The sequence below is a fragment of the Phymastichus coffea genome, unplaced genomic scaffold, assembly GCF_024137745.1.
Source record: "Phymastichus coffea isolate CEN01 unplaced genomic scaffold, Cenicafe_Pcof_1.1 PCOF00079, whole genome shotgun sequence".
Classification (NCBI taxonomy): Eukaryota; Metazoa; Arthropoda; class Insecta; order Hymenoptera; family Eulophidae; genus Phymastichus; species Phymastichus coffea.
The window spans coordinates 1268972-1284602 of NW_026706890.1; the positions used below are offsets into that span (position 1 = coordinate 1268972).

The 15631-nt window shown below is 38.8% G+C and overlaps 1 protein-coding gene across 1 annotated transcript in view; it reads right to left on the reverse strand.

The window, feature by feature from the left end:
* LOC131668552 (very low-density lipoprotein receptor-like) overlaps positions 1-9045 on the reverse strand; it is a 119450-nt gene extending 110405 nt beyond the window's left edge. The window contains exons 1-2 of the mRNA XM_058942837.1: positions 8943-9045; positions 6813-7124 (exon numbers count right to left, since the gene is read on the reverse strand). Of these exons, the coding sequence (XP_058798820.1) occupies positions 6813-7124; positions 8943-9045 (415 nt within the window). The remainder of the gene's footprint in view (positions 1-6812; positions 7125-8942) is intronic.
* Between the last annotated feature and the right edge of the window lie 6586 nt (positions 9046-15631).

Consider the following 15631-nt stretch of genomic DNA (forward strand, 5'->3'; position numbering starts at 1 on the left):
TTACTTCGGCGTTATGTTCTCAACAATTTCAGATACTTCATAATTTGGGCTTCTGCTACCCCCCAAAAAGTTAAAAATCATATTTAATTCTTTCATATTTGTGAAATCGTACGTTCAACAATTTCCTAAATGCATTAGAGTTTTCTGTATCATGAGTAGAGAACTTTTTAGAAAACCAGCATGTATTTGCTAATTGTATAAATGTATGGTGACATGAATGAGAAGAATTCAAATATGAATTTTTCCTTCAAAGTTGCCTTAACCTGCTGCCTCGACAAAAACTGTGACGGTGACACTGCTCTAAATAGGGATGTGTGGGATGATCCGCTCATTAGTTTGTCGAGGTAACGATGCCAGTGGAAGCGCACTGCCTTGCAGGGGGGCGTTAGGGTGTGAGGATGAAGCTGTAGTGTGTCTGACGACGAGTTGACACTGTCCTCGTCAAAGTCGGAAAGCTCTTATACTTAGCCCCGGAGAGGTATAAGAGTTATCACCTCCGGGACAGCGGACTCACCTGCGATCGGACCAGGATCCCTAACGTGCGGGGTTATACTGTCAATCATGGAACATTTACCTTCTACTTCTCGTCATAATTGCAAAAAAAATCGTTATCTTTTTTGTTTCGTCTGTGGAGTATATACTCCTAAAAAATTTCGTCGTGATTTTAATGAACGCCTCAGAAAAATTCACAAATCATGTTTTCAATTAGAGACGGATGATATTATAAAAGAGTGGACTCCAGGTAGCATCTGCGAACGATGTCGTAAAATGCTTTGTAAATGGGAAAAGACAAAAAAACGTGATGATGTCATATTTATTAGCCCAATGGAATGGTATCAACCAGATGGAAGCGAAGATTGCTACTTCTGCAATACTGAAGTTTCAGGATTGAATAGTAAATCAAAAACAAAAGTGAATTACGCTAAAGTCACTTCTGTAAAAAAAGCTGTTGAAAAATCGAGTACCAATGAAGAGCTTTATGTGCTTGAGAAGTTATCCATTGAATCGGATACGAATGATGGAGATCATAATGACGAAGATTGTGACGACATAAGTGATGACAATAATGGCAATGCTACCAATGATGTAGGTGATGATTTGGAAGATGAATCCTATGAAAGTGATATTGATGGAAAAACTGATGATGATGATGAAGATGATGATATTTTCCTTCCAGCGGGCCAGAAAGACAAAAGCGTAAAGTTATGGTCTCAAGATAAACTGAACGACCTAGTTAGAGAGCTTAACTTACCTAAAGATGGAGCAGAACATTTAGCTTCAGCTTTGAAAGGCATGAATCAGTTGGCAAGTTCTACTAGAGTATCTTTTTATAGAAAAAGAAGCAAAAGTTTCGAACCATACTTTGAAGATATGAATCGTGATGGTGATAAAATAGTATATTGTAAAGACGTAAAAGGTTTAATGAATGAAATTAAACCTAATGTGTATAAAGACGAAGAATGGAGATTGTTCATAGATTCATCAAACAGAAGTTTGAAAGCTGTATTACTGCACAATAGCAACTATTATGCCTCAGTTCCTATAGCGCACTCCACCACAATGAAGGAAACATACGGTAATCTCAAAATTATACTGCAAAAAATTAAATATGACAAGGATCAATGGCGTATTTGTGGTGATTTGAAAGTTTCAGGAATATTGTTAGGACAGCAGTCTGGTTTTACGAAGACGCCATGTTTCTTGTGCTTATGGGATAGTCGAGATCGAGCAAATCACTATACTGATCATAAATGGCCTGAGAGAAAATCTCTAACTGTTGGAGAACACAACGTTAAAGCTACCCCATTGGTTGACCCTAAAAACGTTCTCATTCCACCATTGCACAAAAAACTTGGTATCATGAAACTTTTCGTCAAGGCTTTAGATAAAGATGCTCAGAGCTTCAAGTACTTGGAAAGCAAATTTCCAAGTAAATCGGATGCGAAATTAAAAGAAGGTATCTTTGATGGTCCAGAGATTAGAAAAATGATGGCTGATGATAAGTTTATTAGTTCCATGACCAGCATCGAACAAACTGCATGGCTTAGCTTCAAGGACGTTACCGCAAACTTTTTGGGTAATCGTAGAAGCCCCAATTACAAAGAAATTGTATCTCAAATGGTGGAGAGCTTTACGGTGATGGGTTGTCTCATGAATTACAAATTACATTTTCTACACAATCATTTGGATAGTTTCCCTGAAAACTGTGGTGATTATAGTGAAGAACAAGGTGAACGTTTCCATCAAGATGTGAAAGTGATGGAAAAGCGTTATCAAGGAAGATGGGATACATGCATGTTGGCTGACTACTGTTGGATGTTGAAAAGAGATTGTAAAACGGCAGAAAAACGTAAAAGAAAACCTTTGCACCGTCACATTCGATGAGAAACGCGTAAGGTATAGCAGAAAAAATTAGATGGCATGACTTTCTGTTTGTTTTTGATGAATACTACACTACCAAGGTGGTGTGACAAAAGTAACCCCAGATTTGAATTCAGCGACCCCAAAAACGTATATATAGACTGGAGAAAATCAATTTTCTCCATTTTTGCAAATTTGACCTTCATTTGCCCTTGACTGTGACGTGGTGGGGCAAAACTGACCCCGGATTCGGACTCAGCGACCCCAAAAACATAAAGTCTGCATGGTTTGGTCTGTGGGTTTTGCCACTTTTTTTTTGTGTGGCTGTGAAATCAATATCCTTTCATGGGTTTCTTAAGTTTTAGGAAATGAAAAATGTCACTAGGAGTCAAATTCGGTGAATATCGAGGCTGAGGCATGAATGTAGTGTTGGTTTTTTGCCAAAAAATCTCTCATAAGCAATGATAAATAAGCAGGTGTATTATCGTAATGCAAAATCCACGAATTGTTTTTTTAAAGTTCTGGAGATGTTTTCCGTATTGCCTCTTGCAAACGGCACATATCTTCAAGGTTAATACTCCTTATTGACTGCATGACTTTGTGGTAGGAATTCCTGATGATTTACGCCACGGTAATTAATGAAGATAGTGAGCTAAACCTTAGTTTTGACCTCATAACCATAACCATAAATTTGTAACCAGTTATGACTCTTTTGAGCATATCAACATCATCATTGACATCGTTTAACAGTTATTGAGCGATGCTCCTTCGCGGGTTCTTCTGTTCAAAATTAAGCACTTTTGGAACGAATTTCGCTGATACACGTCCCATGCCTCAAATATCCGAAAGAATATGGCATAAGCCAACCGGTATGCTAACATCTTTTGCAACTTCTCTGATAGCGATTCGATGATTTTTTAACACAATTTCTTTCACTGCTTTAGCGTTTTCATCTGTTGTTGATGTGCTGGGACGTCTAGGGTGAGGTTCGTCTTCGACATTCTCTCTGCCTTCTTAGAACAGATAATACCACTTATAAACATTTTTCTTACTCAAAGAGTAGACTCTCCGTATGTAATTGTCATTATTTAAAGAGCTTTAGAGCACTCGATTCCATTTTTTATTCAAAATTTAATACAAACTCTTTGCTCCATTCTTTTCGATAGAAGAAAATCGCCGAGCACACCAAACACTTCTAACCTCTGACGCCTCTGTCAGAAAAACAACATGTGTTATATGGTCAAAACTGTGCATATATGATCGTGGTGAGTGTACCAATACAACAACAACAATTCAAAACTTGAATGTACGTAGCCCGTGAAAATTGAAAAGTCATCTTACTTTTTGAACACCCCTCGTACATATATATATATGCGTGTGTGTGCGCGTATGTGTGTACGTATATGTATTTGTTTTCAGTTGCAACGGGACCTAAAATACGCTGAGCGTTCAGCAAGGCAGCGGGCAGTTACCGAAAGGACTGCAGTCGAAAGGGCTGCGGCCAAAAAGGCTGGTGTTGAAAATACTGCGCTCAAAAAGGCAGCGGCAGAAAAGGCTGTAGCTAAAGTAGCAACTCAAAAAGCTGTAGCTGAAGTAGCACTCAAAAAGCTGCAGTCGAAGCAGTGGCCCAAAGAGCTGTATCCAAAGCAGCGGTCGAAATGGCTATAAAAAGGAATTCGTTTGCGAGTTTACCGCCAAAAAAGAAATTTAAGAAAGTAAATAATAATACTCGCATGCTTATAAATTTCCTATAACAATTAAATTAACATTAAAATTATTATTTTTCAGATAAACAATGCTGCTCGAGAACCAATGAGCAGTATTGAAAATGCTCTTCGAAGGGTAAACTTCACCACCGCTGTCAACACCACCACTACTACTACTATCCCCACCAGCGCTAGCACGTTGAGGATGAGGCCAAGAGGTATATAATATGATTATAGATAATTTGTATTATATTCGAAAAATATATATATTTTATTTCTTTTTATTGAAAAGTATTGTGTACATTGATTACATAATATCTTGTTAATTTTAGAGTAATTTTTTGACATCACCACTAATAGGATTATATTATACAATGCGATCGTGTAATATTAAGCAGTAGGCCGCAGTATCTTCATGAAAAACGATTCGAGTTTCAAATTCTAGGCAACATCAACTGATGCACTTTTTAATGTTTCATTTTATTTGGAGCAGTTTATAACTATAAGCGGTATTTTATTAATGAAATCTTTTTTATTGAGTAATGGCTCATTTTCTTTACCGTAGTAGGCATTTTGAAGATTATAATATATATCATACAGAACAGCATACTAATTTTGATCAATCTTTAAATTAAGATTCCTATATATTATAGCATTTTGAATTGAGAAATAGCTTACTAATGTCACAATGATCAAAATAACTAGAATTAACGCTCGCTGAACTTTTACGTTTAGTTTGAAAAGCTAAAATAACAAAGCGAGGCTTTTCCAATTGATTGGAAGTCTTAACACTCCAAACATGCTTTGATGTACGAGATAATTTTGGATACTCATACATTTCCGAAGTACGATAACTCATTGTCATTGCACGATTTCGTCCAATCTGATTGAGTAATTTGAGTTATTCTTTGTCCGCAACCATCGCATATGGCATCAACCATTCAACCTTAGTTAAAGTAATTTTTGATTTTTCTAAAGCAGTAGGATTCCCCATTAGTTTGCTTAATATAGCATTGAAATCATCTCTTGATATTTTGAGAATAAGTTCATGCTTGATATTGACTACAATTTTTCGATAATCTTTAGCAAAGCCCATTAACATACTAAGAGCTATAGTCACATCATAATAACCTAGAGCATTAGATATACTGAAAAAACGGTTTTTGGAGTTGAATTTTAGGGGTAGTTTTTACCTCTTTAAATCGTTTATTAGCACATAAAAAATACTTTTTTATTTATTTAAAATATTTTTTTGTCCTCTACAACATATCACAATTTCATTGGAATCGATTCCACACACTTCCCTTATCTTCCTTGTTAAGCTATAGACATGTTGCATCATCTATACCTTCTTTTGAATAGAGGAATGAAAAGTAAAATAACCAAATTGAAAAACAAAGTATTTGCGCTACAAGGCACTTTACAATAACAACAAGAAGCTGAAAAAGAATCTATGTAGTTTGGCGGATTATACTGAAGATCTGAAGAAAGGAAAAAACCTTCAAGCAAAATAATGGCTAATAAAAATAATAGTATACATCAAAAACTTAAATGTATATTTTAGAATGAAAGAAGTATTTATAAAAGACTAACTGATATCCAGATTATTTTAGTCGAAATAGACACATTCCTTTGCGTGGAATCATGGGTAAAAAAGGTATGACCAAAGCGATATACGATTCAATTTTCCCGTCTTCATCACTTATTGAATGGATCGCCAACACTCTAAAAGAGTAGAAGCCCAACCAAAAGGTAGAGATTTCCTTATAATAGTAAGAAAAAATTTAGCATACTTAAAAATTAAAAACTCAAGTATAGAGATGGGTGGCATCAGAATAACAAATGTAAATCTAAAAATACATTTTTTAATTTATTAGAGAGTCCTAGATACTAGTTTATCACAATATAAATGTAAAAACAACTATTTAATATACAACAAGTAGATGAAACTGAATCCTATTAGGTGAATGGGAATTCATACAATCAAGCATGAAATTGTGAGAAAACAGATGATCATGGTGAACGACTGCACGATAGTATAGAAAAGTTTGAACACTTTATACATAACAAAAACATTAAGATACGTAGAGATCGTTCTAATGAAAAACAATTTAATATAAATCAATCAATTATTTGTACTATTGATCTGTTTGACATAATACATATACAAATAGGTAGAGAAACCCATAGGGCTGATTATTATCCTATTTATTTCATTATTAATGCTGAAAAAATAATGTATACCAATGAAACATCTAAACTTAAAACAATCATAATAAATTAGTCTCCTTTTAATAAAGATTTCAGCGATAAGTACTTCAAATTCTTATCAACTGACTAAGATATGCTCCCACCAAATAAAAAATTCAATTTTTTTTCTTAATCCAGTTATTGATCCTTTATTTACTTGTACAACTTCTAAAAAACATAATTGTAAAAAATCTAATAAAGCTAAAAATCAAGTCTCTTGGTGGAATTCTAAATGTAAAGGTCTAAGAATAGCTACTAGAAAAAAGTGGGAATTTTAGAAAAAAAACCACAAGTCTTCATTAAATATAAAAAATCGGTAACTGTAGTAATTGTAACATTTTATAGGTTAAAATTAGTGAAATTGTAATGTACAAAACTGATATAACTCAATGTAAGACCAATAAGCCTACCAAAAGGTTTCAAGTATCTCAGTAAAAAAAATACAGCAGTGAAATTAGTTTTGTTATTACAAGAAAATGTTCAAAACAGACTTACCAATACATGTTTCATTATTATGTAAAATATATCCTTCATGACAATCGCATCGATATCCAATAGGTAAATCAAAACACAGTTGAGAACAGTCTCCGTTATTTTTTGAACATTCATCAATATTGCATAAAGTGTTCTTTTCATCTTCCCATCCATCACAATCTGGTTTCTTATCACATAAAACTTCTAAAGCAATACATGATCCCTTTGAACATTCAAATTCAGTAAATGAATTACACGTAGGCAAAATAATTGAACAATGGTTTTCATCACTACCATCAATACAATCTATTTTTCCATCACAATATAAATGACCTGAAACATTTTTAATAAATACAATTTTTTTTAATTAATCCAATATTCAGTTAATAGTTTATTACCTTCAAGACTTGCAATTGAACATTATAACATTATGGAATGAAAATATATACGTACATACACACATACATATACACACTAAGTTTATAAACTTTTGAATAAAATCTTACAGAAGGGCATAATTAGATTCATTCAAGGAGAAATATGTAGTTTTAAGGCTACATTTATTTCTAATTTTATTTTGCCTGATTTTAGATTTTTCAGCTTTACGTAAACTAAACATTACTAATATTTTTACTAACTCAAAATTTAGTAAAAAAAATATTGATTTAACAATGATTTATGTTGGAGGTTGTAAGCTTCAGCGACTTATGTACATTTCTTATAAATGCGCATATCCAACGCCATCTCTCACAACTCATACAGTAGGAAATATTTCAAAATACATCTTTCAAGCAATATTTCCTCCAATTATCTCTCGATCTAAGCTATTTCAATAATATATAAAATTGTTTCTTCGTATTATTTCTAAAAAATATATTTAAATTTTGTGGAAATATTTCATGAAATATCATTTAAAAGATTTTAAAAATAATTTTAGAAACTTGACTGAAAGTTTTCTTGAAATATTTCTCAGAGATTTTAGAAACTTTTCAACGAAATATTACTTTTTGTTTTCACTTAGCATTTTACGTAATATTTTAGAAATGTGTCTGAAAAGATGGCTGGAAGCTTTCGTGAAATATTTCACGTTCAATACAGTACTGATAACAACCCATTTTCCTGTCTTTTACTGCAGGCATCGAAATCTCTTTGCTGCCGGAAATGAGTCTCACCGGGAACAGAACAACTATCTATGATAAATGCGTATATTACTGGACACGCTTCAAGTAATATAGACAAGTGAAGTATTATGAACAGAAACGTGATAGATAATATTTAACGTGAGCGACTATGTGTTAAAGCGAACCCGCAATTTACAGGCCTGGACTAAAGATATTACTCTCAACTTAGCATCCAAATACGTCGAAATCTTTCTGATTACGAAAGCTTGTAAGAATAATGCTTTTTAATATAAGGTCATCCCTCGTTTATATTCCAGACATGTGCGTTTTTTGCATCCGTTAGGATATCTCTCTCAAGTGATTTGTAAAGAGAACGTTGTGCTGAAAAGATACCGACTTCACCCATTGAATTACTGTAGAGGAGTCCGACTAAACATAATGCCTCGTGTTTTTAAGTCTTTTTTCTAAAAAACCCTGCTAATTGGGCTCATAATAATTCGTTGTAGCTCGAACTAAGGCAACGTATCACGTTTGATTGGCGCTTATCTACTTTTTGCTATTACTACTGAAGTGCTAGATACGCACTTTCATCTGAATATATTAATTGTAAGTAGGCGGTCGCGGCGTAAACTGTTTGACTCGTATCCCAGATAACGTGAAGATGCGCTTTATCATGTATACCGCAAGTCGCACAGCATTGCAAAATTCTACAATCTCTGATCATAGTGAGTTTTGATAGCCAACTTAGCCATTAATCATATTCTTCAATTTTGATTTGTCTGACCCAGAAAACATTGCTAATACGTATAGTTTACACGGAAGATTTTGATTTGAGGGCGAACGAAATTATCAAATCGAGTGGATTATATATCGATCGTATATCAGCTAGATGCTAAGCGTTGCTATCCGTCCTGCAGTTACACGGCCACCCAGTTGTCAAGTTAAAGGAGCTGACAAAGGTTTTGGTGGTACACGACAGCGCATCTTTACCACCTGCATATCCATGAGAGCTCGATTGAATGTGCAATACTCTTTGATTTTGGATCTGTGCTTTCACTCCTGTCACAATGCCTGGCTAGGAGCCCATTAACTAGATATGGTCTGTATTTAGTTACGGCCAATGGAATACCCATCGCCACATTTGATAGGCTTATCATCACTCTGGATTCCAATGGCTCTTTTTCGTTACCGACATACGAATGTCTATCTTAGGGATAAACTTCCTCAACTTAGTGCTAGTGAATATGTAACGTCGTCGACTGGTCAACCCTAACACATCCCAGGATTCCTTGGCCTAGTTGCGAAAGAACGTCATTTCTGGTGTAGCGACGATCACTGGCTCTGCTAAACTATAGCATCAAAACTTCTACGATAACTTACTGGCGGAGTGCAGTAACCTTGCAGAGTTCTTCGAAAAGGGTGTCTCAATCCAAGACATAACCACGGTTTACCCCGTTGTCACGATTGACTGTCTTCGAGTACCCCGCGTTTTAAAGTGAGGTCTCTTTGAACGGCAGACCTCACAAGTGCCAACTGCTCCTCCTCAACGGGGTGACGCGGTGAACACCCAGAAGGGTGGCCAAAAGGCGGCTCTGGCTAAATTTGAACGCGATCAACCCTGTTTTGACCCAACGACAGAGTTTTGAAAGATCTGACTTTGGGACGGAACGGGGCAAAAACAACCTTTCGAATGACGGATACCCACCAGCGTGAGCGGGCTGGACCGAAACGCAATGGGGAGACATACCTCGGTATGTCGAAGCGATGGACCTGTGAGTCGTGGGAGAAATCCCTTAATACAGGTACGCAGGGTGGGATGTATTTTGAACGCGAGCCCAGGAGGGGGGACTTAGTTGGTTGATCGTCCTAGGAATCTTCCTCTGGCTGTCCTGGCTGAGTCTCCCTTCTGACATCCCAATTTTGGGTTGGCCTCTGCGGGGTAGTGGTACCAGGTCAAGCAAATCTCGTAAGATTTGTATGCTGCGTGCTTCCGACGTAGTAGACGTTGGGGCAACTAGAGTCCCGTCGCGCCCAAACCGAGGGTCAAACCTTTAGTTCCGCTCTCCTTGAGCGTTGAACCGTGAAAAGATCGGTACTCCTTCCGAGGAGGTCGCCGCCTTAGATTAAAAAGGTTCCGACTCGCTGAGTCGCGCCAGGGATGTCGTAGCAAACTTGACTTCCAGATCCCCAATATATTTGAAAGCGAAGGGGTGAAAGACAGTGGGCTATGCCAACTTATTGGCGCCCAGAGAGAAGGGTGGTCATGTCTTGGAAGACGCCATATCACCCTCAAATCGGAAAAGTGTGAAACAACGCAAACACTAGCTGTCTTCGAGTACCGGCGGTTGCAATCACGACGCTCTCAGGAAGCTCGATTATAATCCGCTTAGCAAAAATATGGATGATGCATATAGTGCACCATATGGCCAGCCGCGAGGCTGGCCAGGTCACTTTGTGCAAAAATCTTTTGTCAAAGCGGCGGACGACAATTGTCTTCCTTAGCAGAGAACGGAGACTCCTCAAACAAACAACTCGTTGTTTCGGGCGAGGATGTCGAAACTTCTCTCTTTTGTGTACGGGCATATACAAATGCTGAAGTATAAAATGCGTCACCGATTGCCCTCGACAAGCAACTAACGCTAGTCGACCCGAAGTGAATGCAATGTATATTTGAACGAAGACTTGCAATCACAAGTGCGGATGTGTGTACCTTCACGTGGTGGGGCTGAAAACGCTGTATCTGCAAAGAAACAGTAGGCAAAACACACAACGCTTGCCCTCAGGGCTATAGGCCAACCGGCCAAACAAAACATAACAACACGGACCATAACAATACGTGGTGAGGTGCGGCCTGTAAACGCCCAAACATTCATCGCGGAGTCTACCACACCTCAAGAGCTCAACTCGAGCCCAGAAAAGCCAAAATCCGGGAGTCACTTGAGGGGAAATCTCTTGGGATTGTGGTACCGCGCGCCCTCTTAGAGGACGGGAGACCGCTCCGGGAACTAGTTGCAGAGGGCCAATGGTCCCGGCAATCCGAATATAATTCGGGTAGATAACAAATTTCCCCCTATCGACTAGCAATCGGTAGGTGCCACTACTGTGGGTAAAGAGTCGCGGCCGTGGTCATAGCAGCCACCCAAAGTTCTTTGCCTCGAGTTCCCGGAGTAAGGCCCGACACCAAATTGGGCCGAGTAACTCTCGATGACTAGAACGCACTACGGATGCCAAAACCCTTAGGAAAAATATTTCCACAGAAGGGCAGCATCCTTCCTGCTAAGGAATTGCTTTTGAGCCCTAATAACTAAAGCAACTTTGCAATTGAAAGCGAAATTAGTGGCTGTCAGCTCCTTTAGAAAGCGAAAACCATGCACTGAAAGTCCATCAGATCCAGTGCTGCTAATGGCGAACACAGGCTAAGATGATAGTAAAGGCGGAAACCCAACACGCTCAGTCAAATGCTACTTTGGTTGCAACTCGTCTAACACCTAACCCGGACTTGACCAAACGAGGTTTGATTGAAAATCAAACCCAGCGTGAAACAAAACACGCTGGTACACTCGTAATTAGTTTTAAGTTATATTATATAATAAGATTAGTCCTAAGCAATTAACTATAATTTAAGCAATAGCATAAGCAGTAGTACAGTAAGTAGAAAATTAAGTAGTATTAAGATGCGTTAAATAAATAATAAGAAAGTTACCGATTAAAAATTAAGAATCACAAATCAAAATCAAATGAAAGAATAGATTATAAATTGGAAACAAGCAAACCAAAATCAAAACAAAAATCAAAATCAAAAATCAAAATCAAAAATAAAAACAGATCAAAAGCTAGAAAAATAACTAGCTAATAAATCAAAATATAAATAAAAGAGCCATGGGACCCCGAAACCATGGAGAAACCCGATAAGGTAACAAAGCTCAAGCCCAAGCAAACACGCACACGCACAAGTACTCACTGCTCGCACTTGAACGCCACTCGAACGCCACTTGCTTAGTTGAACGCGAAAGTTAACGCCAGGACTAAAGTCGAAAGCCACCCTCCAGATCGCCAGCAGCGATCCCAAAGGAGGAAAAATATAACTAGGAATTGCGTTGTACCTTGAAAGCGACATGGTCAACCACTCTAGGTTTAACAAGGCGAGGAAACGTAAGCAGGAGATGACCGTTGAGAAACCAGAGCACTGCTCTAACACTCCGGTATCAACTCAGTTTCATTCGCAACCGATCAAAACAGAAGAAAGCAAAGACGATTGCCCACCAGTTAAAAGGTTTAAATTGAACGCACAACAAAACCCCGAACTGGGCCCGAAACTGAGGATCATACAATTGAACCTCAACAAAAGGCAAGTAACGAACGATGAGCTGGGAGAAATCATGACAGACAGAAATCTTGACATACAGGTGGCACTGGTGCAAGAACCATATCACTGGAATAACGCGATTTCAGGTATGGGCAGCATCGCAGCTTTCCATGGATCCAAAAAGGGTGAAAAGATTCAAGCTGCGATACTTTACAATCCGCACAAAGTCACCGCTACCAAGATTTCTAATCTGTGCGACTCCCATTGTGTTTGCGCACAAGTGGTCGGAACCTTTGGCGAAATTTACTTCGTAAGCCTCTACTGCCAGTTCAGCCACAGCAGGAAGACCTATCTTGACAAACTAGCTGAGACTCTGAAGCAATTGAAAGGCAAAAGAGTCTTAGTTGGAATGGATGCAAATGCCAAGTCAAAGATCTGGTCTAATACACAGGACAAGAATGGAACGGTCATTGAAGAATTCATAGACCAATTTGGGCTAATAGTGGCCAATAGAAGGGACCAACTTCCAACGTGCCGTAGCACAAGGGGCGAGACGGATATCGACGTAACTTTACATACGTCAAATCTGTCAAACTTCTTGGCTAGCTGGGCGGTGAAAGAATGGACCACCAGTGACCACAGGCCCATAGTGATCGAACTGGATTTTGCCTCACAACCAGCCAGACTCATACGAACAGAAGAAACATTAGAACCACGGTTCAACATGAGAAAAGCTGATTGGGAGAAATTCGGCAAACTTTGCAAATTCGAAAAAGAGAACCTAGCTAAAGTCCCTTTAAGAACCTCTGAAGACATTGAAACATATGTTTCAAAACTTGAAGAGGTCCTAGTAAGGGCAGCAAGGAGCTCTATTCCACCCAAACAGAGAAGAACACGCTCTCTACCCTGGTGGAACCCTGACTTGCGAAGTAAGAGGCGAGCGATACAAAAAGAACGCAAAATCGTCGCTCTGAAAGACAAGGAAAGATCGAATAGGAAACAAAGAAAAGCCCTCCAGAGATCACTTGAGAAATTGAGTCAAATGAAATATGAATATGCAGTGGCTGTTAAAAAAGCCAAACGCAACAGCTGGAGAGACTTCTGCACTATCGAAAGCGAAAAGAATGCTTGGGCGTATCCATACAAACGAGCATCCAACAAAGTCAGAATCTCAAAAGCAATGTGCACGGTTAACTGTAATGGTTCTGTCACAAAAGATTGGAAAGAAACAAGCATGACTATACTAGAAAAATTAATGCCTGATGACGACCCAAGCTGCGAAAATGACACATATGCAAAGATCCGCAGAGATATGCGGGAGGTTCCAGTAACCGGCAACGCAGAGCCTTTCCTAATAACGAAAGTTGAAATAGCCCTTAAAGCGAACAAGGCAGGGAAATCACCAGGCAAAGATAGAATAGAGTCGGAAATGCTTGTTAATGCAAAACCATTACACCAGAAACTGACACGACTTTTTAATGCCTGCCTAAAATGCGGAGTGTTCCCCAGAAGATGGAAAAGTGGAATGCTAATCACGTTGCTCAAAGGGGTTGAAAAACCAGAGAACGAGATTAAATCATATAGACCCGTATGTCTACTCCCCATAGCCGGGAAGACACTCGAGAGGCTTGTGATTCAAAGAATTTCCAACATTCTAAACAGCTCGGACTGATCTTCGGAGGATCAATTTGGCTTTAAGGCAAATAGATCCACAGAGGACGCCATCAGAAGACTATATAAAATAGTAGAAGAGGCAGAATCTGATCCGTCGATCAAGTACGTAGCCGCTATTCCACTGGACGTCTCAGGAGCATTCGATGCCTTATGGTGGCCAAGCCTGCTTTCCCAATTGAAAGAAAGAAACTGCCCGAGAAACATCTATAAGCTCCTCCAGAGTTACTTCAGTGATCGAGAAGTGGGCATATATGCCCACTTCGAAGAAACACTGAAAACAGTGACGAAGGGGTGCCCCCAGGGCTCAGTTTTCGGACCGGTAGGATGGAACGTCATCTTTGACAAACCACTCCGGTCAATCAGGGACACAGGATACGAAGTACTAGCCTACGCAGACGATGTGCTTCCTATCATTAAGGCAAAAACACGCATTGACTTTGAAAGACAAGCCCAAGAAATCATTAACATAATGACGGACTGGTGCAAGTCTGACAAAATGAACTTGGCAGTACAAAAGTCAGCACTAATATGGCTAAAAGGCCAATTAAGCGAGAATAGGAACCCTACAGTTAAAATTGGGAAAGACAACATTAGAACGCATAAAACAGTCAAGTACCTAGGAATCACAATCTCGAAGGGCTTCCGACTGGAAGAACATATTCGAAACGTGGTTCAAGACTGCAACAGTACCTACTTCGAGCTAAGCAAAATAGCAAGAGTAAATTGGGGCCTAAAATTCAATTCTTTGAAAGAGATATACAATGGCCTCTTAGTATCGAAAGTTACATATGCCGCTGCAGGCTGGTGGCAAAGGACCAACACCAAACAGCAATCTGCCTTAGAAGGATTGCAACGATCGGTCCTCTGCAAAACACTCAAAGCTTACAGATCGATCTCTCATGAAGCAGCGCACGTGCTTGCAGCCTCCCGACCGATAGCTCTAGAGCTTGACGCGAGGGTTGCAAAGTATTGCGTCAGGAAAGGGAGATCGGTTAAAATGCACGGCATCCGAATTACATCAAAAGAACTTCGATCGGGCAGACTAAAAATCTCAAAAGCCATACAACTCATCAACGATGAAATCGAAAGGGTATGGCAAGAGAGATGGCAGTCAGCCACAAATGGCAGGAGAACGTACTGCTACTTCCCAGTAATCAAGGACAGATTAAAGAAGAGGTGGCTAATTTCCAATCACTACACAGTCCAGTTTATGACTGGACACGGGGCTTTTAAGTCATACCTCCACAAGAGAGGATTATGCGAAGACCAACTGTGTAGCTGTGGAGAAATAGAAAGCGAAAGCCATATTCTCTTTAACTGCGAAGAATTAAGGGAACTAAGAAAGCCATTAATAGAGGCTGTTGAAGAAGAAGGTCACATATGGCCTTGCCCAGAATCAGCCCTAGTATCCAGCAGGAAAATCTACAAAGCCTTTAGAGACTTTGCTAGAAAAGTCATAGAGCCCAGGGAAGGAGCACCCATGAAGAGGAGGAAGCGAAGAAATGTAGTTACAAACTACAGTAGAAAGATACCACCTCTTACAAGGTCCCTAACCAAAAGACAAAAACTCGCACAATAATCTAATTTTTGAACTCAGACAAGCTCATAAAGCTTGAAATTTTTGAACGATAATTTTTGAACATCAACTTCAGAACTAAATTCCGAAGTCTGAATACTTGAACGCGACGAACCCCGTTTTGACCCAACGACAGAATTTTGAACCAAATGCATGGCATAAC